General features: G+C 43.6%; 1 protein-coding gene across 1 annotated transcript in view; it reads left to right on the forward strand.

The window, feature by feature from the left end:
* LOC137093389 (voltage-dependent T-type calcium channel subunit alpha-1I-like) overlaps positions 1-5,620 on the forward strand; it is a 100,816-nt gene extending 95,196 nt beyond the window's left edge. The window contains 4 exon segments of the mRNA XM_067458201.1: positions 430-564; positions 1,105-1,204; positions 2,772-2,959; positions 4,941-5,620. Of these exon segments, the coding sequence (XP_067314302.1) occupies positions 430-564; positions 1,105-1,204; positions 2,772-2,959; positions 4,941-5,465 (948 nt within the window). The 3' untranslated portion in view covers positions 5,466-5,620.
* Positions 5,621-6,273: the final 653 nt, after the last annotated feature.

The following is a 6,273-nucleotide window of genomic DNA, read 5'->3' on the forward strand; positions in this document are numbered from 1 at the left end:
AGCCACAATACCATATCAACTGCATAGCAACGCCTTGTAAAATGTCCAGAACACCCTAGCAACACCTTAGCAACCACATTGCAAACTTCTAACAGCAAGACGGAGCAACCTAGTTAACGTGTGTGAGTGTGTGTGTGTGTGTGAGCGAGCCTGTTTATGTGGTTTATGAGGACATTTCAAATAGCTTTAAAAACATACTAAGTAAAAATGCAGAATGTTTTCTGTGATGGGTAGGTTTAGGGGCTGTGTGTGTGTGTGTGTGTGTGTGTGTGTGTGTGTGTGTGTGTGTGTGTGTGTGTGTGATGGGTAGGTTTAGGGGCAGTGTAAGGGGACAGAAAATACGGTTTGTACAGTATAAAAACCGTTACGCCAATGGAGAGTCCCTGTTAACCATATAAACCAACGTGTGTGTGTGTGTGTGTTTTGTAGATCCGGTTGGCGGAGGTCGAGCAAACGTCTCTGATGTCGGAGCAGCTGTCAGATAAATCTTCATCACCGACGCAGCCTGATGACATCAGCCTGGACGACCGCAGTGTGTACCAGCTGCTGGACAGAGACCGTAAGGTGTGTGTGTGTGTGTGTGTGTAAAATACACTCCAGCTCACAGCGCTGTGGGACAGTGATCCTGCCCTGAATTGTCACAGTGTTTAATCAATATTGGCACGCTTAAAGGGATAGTTCACCATGAATGATCCTGATGTTTATCTGCTGACTTCATGATGTAGGTGTGTGTGTTTCTTCAGGAGAACACAAATGAAGATGTTTAACTCAGCCGTTGCTCGTATAATGCATGTCAATGGGGTGTATTTCTATGAGAGTAAAAAACACACAGACATACGAATCCATATTAATATCCCAGCGCCTTTACTTCCAGTGAGTGAGGTCAAAATACCGGCGCGATCATAGATATAGTTACGTAGATGCACGGATCAGTCTGATGAGGCACACCTGTGATGCTCTGGGGGTTAACAGATAAACATCACAGGCTCATTTTGGGGTGAACTATCATCTTTAATGAACTGATAAGTGCATGTGGACTCTCAAGTGGATGTGTGAAGCTCATTTGGGTTCGTCGCAACCAAAGACGTGTGTGTGTGTGTGCAGGAGGAGCAGGGCAGCGGTGACTTAAGCACAGAAGAGGTTGTAAGCAAACAGGAAGTGCTGCGTGAGACGGTTCATCAGCTCCGGTCTCCAGCTCACAGAGGTCAGAATACTGTGTGTTCTGAATACAGAGCAGCTCTGGAGCGCCATTATCAGATGTGTTCTTATGCTTTAAGAGGCTGTGTCGAGTTAAGACGCATCTTGTGTTATGTATTAATACATCTGTTTTTTTCCTGAACACCCTAGCAACCATCCAAAGAACACTCTAGCAACACCTCAGCAACCATATTGCAAGCTTCTAACAGCAAGACACAACAACCTAATTAACATCTTGCAACCAGAATAAACACCCTTGCAACCAATCAGAGTAACCTATAATCACCATAGCAACACCATAGAAACCACCCAAAACACCCTAGCAACTCCATAGTAACCACCCAGAATTACCAATCAACCACAAGAAACACTTTCTCAACCATCCAGATCACCCTTGCAATGTCAATTTCCTAGTAAGCACCTTGAAACCACCTACAACACTATAGAAAATTCATAGCAACACCATGGGAAATTATCCGAATACCCTAGCAACACCCCGGAAACCATACAGCAAACTTATAACAGCAACACAGGACACCCTAGTTAACATCTTGCAATCAGACATAACACCCTTGCAACCACCCTGAACGCACTGCAATCTCCATAGCAACACCCCAGCAACCACCTAAAACACCATAGCAACTCCATAGCAACCAGGCAACTACCAGGACCACTTTCTCAACCATCCAGATCACCCTTGCAACCACTCAAAGTGCCCTAGCAATGTCAATAACCTAGTACATGTCTTGCAACCAGCCACAATACTATAGAAAGCGCATAGCAACACCTTGGAAAATGGTCAGAACACCCTAGCAATACCCCAGCAACCACAACGCAAACTTCTAACAGCAAGACACAACAACCTAGTTAATTTCTTGAAACTAGACCAAACACCCTTGCAACCACACCGTGTGCCCTATCATCTTCATAGCAAAAAAAGCCCTAGAAACGACCCATAACATCCTAGTAACCCCATAGCAACACCCTAGCAACCACTTAAAACATCCTAGTAACTCCATAGCAACCACCCAGAATAACCAGGCAACCACCAGGAATGCTTTCCCAAACATCCAGGTCACTCTAGCAATCAACCAGGACACTGTACCAATGTCTATACCCTAGTAAGCGTCTTGCAACCAGCTACAATACCATAGCAACCACATATCAACGCCTTGCAAAATGCTCAGAACACCCTAGCAACCTCCCAGCAACCACATTGCAAACTTCTAACAGCAACACAGAACAACCTTAGACACAACTGGGTTGTTTTATGTTAACGTCAACCAGACCAAACACCCTTGCAACCACTCAGTGCCCTATCATCTCCATAGCAACACCTTAGCAACCACCCGTAACACTCTAGCATCACCTTGCAATCTGTTTGTCGAGACCTCATGGCATTTAAAGTTATAACAATAACAAAAAACTTTCTCAGGCCAACATCAATCTTTTTTTGCACAACTACTCTCATTTTGAAAATGAAATAAGTTCATCATGCACAGCTAGTTGAACTGAAACACCTGTTGTGTTCAGCTGATGGATTGTGTGTGTGTGTGTGTGTGTGTGTGAGGCAGATGTAAGTGCAGGAGACAGCCGGATATCTTCACCTCTCTTTCATCTGCCAGCGGAGTTCTTCCACCCCACCACCGCTGCGATTCCCCAGGGCTCCGGAGCGGCTCAGCCGGGCTCCAGACATGCATCTACAGCCTCATGGGCTTCTCTGAGGTCCCCAGGGGCCAACAGCAGGGTCATGTGCTCACAGGTAAGACACGACACACACACACACACACACACACGCTTGTTTTTTTGACATATGGGGAGATTCCATAGGCGTAATGGTTTTTATACTGTACAAACCGTATTTTCTATCCCCTTACGCTGCCCTTAAACCTACCCATCACACACACACACACACACACACACACACACACACACACACACACACACACACACACACACACACACACACACACACACACACACACACACACACACACACACACACACACACACACTGCCCCTAAACCTACCCATCACAGGAAACATTCTGCATTTTTACTTTCTCATAAAAACTCCTCCTGTGTGATTTATAAGCCTTTTGTAAAGTGGGGCCATGGGTAATGTCCTCATATTTCACCCTCTCCTGTAATACCTGTGTCATACCCATGGCATTACACACATTTGTGTCCTCATATGTCACAAAAACATGCCCACACACACACACACTCACACACAAACACATCTCTAAAATAGTGCAAAGAAAAACTAAATAAGAAAAATAGACTTATTTCTCATCCGTGTGTGTGTATGTGTGTGTGTGTGTGTGTGTGTGTGGCAGGAGCGCCAGTGGCTGGAGAGATAAAAATATATTTTGTTTTATGAATATCTGAGCATGCAATACATCAAAAAAAAAGAGCTGACCCTTTTCTTTAAAATAAAGAAACGTTTTATTCTAGCTTCATGCATTCCTTTTTTATCAACACTTAGATATGGGTAAGTTTAATAAAAAAAGCAACATTTTGAACAAAAAGCTGAGAAAATCAGGTGTTTGTGATAGACTGACTCCAGATCAGACTCAGAGATGATCAAACACAGATGAGGAGATCGACCTCTAATGCTTCAGTCCTGGGTCCACATCTCATTCACTAACATTAGGACGTTTTGATTTATGTGATGTTTAATGATGATGAACACGTCATTGCATATGCATATGATTACATACGTTTGCTTGTTTATGCGTCTTACTCGCCTGTGTTTTGATCAGGAGATTAAGTACACATCCACACCATTTTATGTTAACAAAACTCAATGTGTATTGGTTTGTGTTGTCATTGTTTCACCATGCTGGGTACTACCAATCAAAACTTCCCCATGGGTCCCAACATGCATTGCGGCAAAAGTGTCTCGCTAAAACAAAGCAGCCAGAGAACTATTAATATTACACAGTCAAGGGTCAAGAGCCCGACTACAGCAAACACTGATCTCCATCATGGTGACTTCCAACAAAACTATTATTTTCATTAAAACAGAGATAAAGTCAGTCCGGTTAGTTATAAGTTAGTTAGCATATTATTGTTAGGTTTAGAAACGTACAAATTTTTACTTACCGAATTTAAGCACACAATGAAAACGTCTCCATCTTAATTTGAATCACCAATAGACGCTGCGAAAAGGACCGCCTTCTGTAAATGTCCTCCAATCAGTGAATTAATTCTCTTGTTGCCAGACAGAACTCCTTGAATGGCCAATCACATCAAAGCAAGACCAGAGTGAGCCATTTGAACTATTTATGATTTTGAGTTCATACAACTTGAAATCTTAAGTTTATGTATTTCATTCTTAGCATGTAATTACTTAATTCTATTACGTTATGTTTAACTTATGTTTTTAAGTTATGCTTACTTATTCACAAAAAGTTCCTTTAATCAAAAAATATTAGCTAAAATTACTCAAAAGGAAGACCGTTACATCAACTTGAAATAATTAAGCTAGTAGAACTTTTTCTAAAACTTTGAGTATGCACTACTTAATCTATTTAATTAATTTGAACGTTCAGGTTTACTGTATAACTTATTTACTTGTAAACCTGATATCCAGGTGGACTGATGCACACTTGGCTTTCCGAAGGTTGAGTAAAACCCACCAGTTTGACATCAGCACGTCCACATTAACCTGCTTATCTCTTTTCTGTGATGGTGGTTTGTTTCTCTTTCCACTGACTCTGATGTTGTTTCTTTCCACAGACGTCCCACAGTAACTCCTCACTGACTACAGGCAGTTCTGTGGGCAGCCTGCAGACCACACCGGAAGAGGCCGTGTCCCCGCCGGAAGATCCGACTCTGCCCTTGATCTGCAGAACCAATGAGCTCACACGGAGACCTGCGCTCAGCCTCCAGGCCACCAGGGGGCGGCAGAGAAATCTGAGCAAATGCAGTGACAGCAAAAACCCAAACTGGATCCAAAAGGACTCCATAGAGCCCTTTGATGAGGACACGGGAGTTCGGTCGGATAATCCCGAACAGATGTCGGATAGCCTGAGTAGCTTCTCTCTGACTTCTCTGCATCCATCTGACTCGCTAGCGCCGCCGCTGGCCAAAAAGTGCAACAGCACGGGGAGTTTAGCAATCCAGAATAAAGATGGGGCGTGCTTACATGCATTCAACCCCTGGATTGAAGCGACAAATGAGGAAATAAAGAGGGAGGAGTCACCCATTGATGCCAAAATGTGCAGACAGAATATAGGCTCCACCTGCCGTAAGAACAGATGAAATGCATGCTTTGCTCCAGGACGATGTTTGATCGTAATTTCTCTCGAATGATCCATTTCCAGCCAAAACTCTCAGCTATAGAGTGTCGTTTCTTCTTCAGGGCATTACACTGGACACATGGAGTAGCGTAACATGTTCTGGAACTCATGGGCAAAACCAGATTTAAAGGGTTAGTTCACCCAAAAATGTAAATGATGTCATGAATGACTCGCCCTCATGTGGTTGGACACCCGTCAGACCTTCGTTCATCTTCAGAACACAAATGAAGATATTTTAGTGTAAAGCTGAGAAAGGCTTCAGATAGGCCTCCATTGGCATTCAGTCCATTCCCACTCACAAGACCCATAAAGGCCCTAAACACATCGACACACAGCCCATCTCACTACAGCGGCTGCACAATCACTTTACAACGAGACGAGAATAGTTATTGTGGGTAAAAAATCAAAATAATGACTTTCTCTCACACACACACACACACACACACACACACACACACACACACACACACACACACACACACACACACACACACACACACACACACACACACACACACACACATAACGCTCCTCCTCTTCTGGGTCATGAACGGCGGAGCTGCGTCATATTCTCATCTCACGCGTGCGTCGAGTTCACGGCAATAACTCGGCGGATAAAGTCGTTATTTAGATTTTTTTACGCACAATAACTATTCTCGTCTCGTTGTAAAATGACTGTCCAGCCGCTGTAGTGAGATGGGCTGTGTGTCGATGTGTTTAGGGCCTTTATGGGTCTTGTGAGTGGGAATGGACTGAATGCCAATGGAGGC

This window comes from Pseudorasbora parva, chromosome 12 (genome assembly GCF_024679245.1).
Source record: "Pseudorasbora parva isolate DD20220531a chromosome 12, ASM2467924v1, whole genome shotgun sequence".
In the NCBI taxonomy this organism is placed as follows: Eukaryota; Metazoa; Chordata; class Actinopteri; order Cypriniformes; family Gobionidae; genus Pseudorasbora; species Pseudorasbora parva.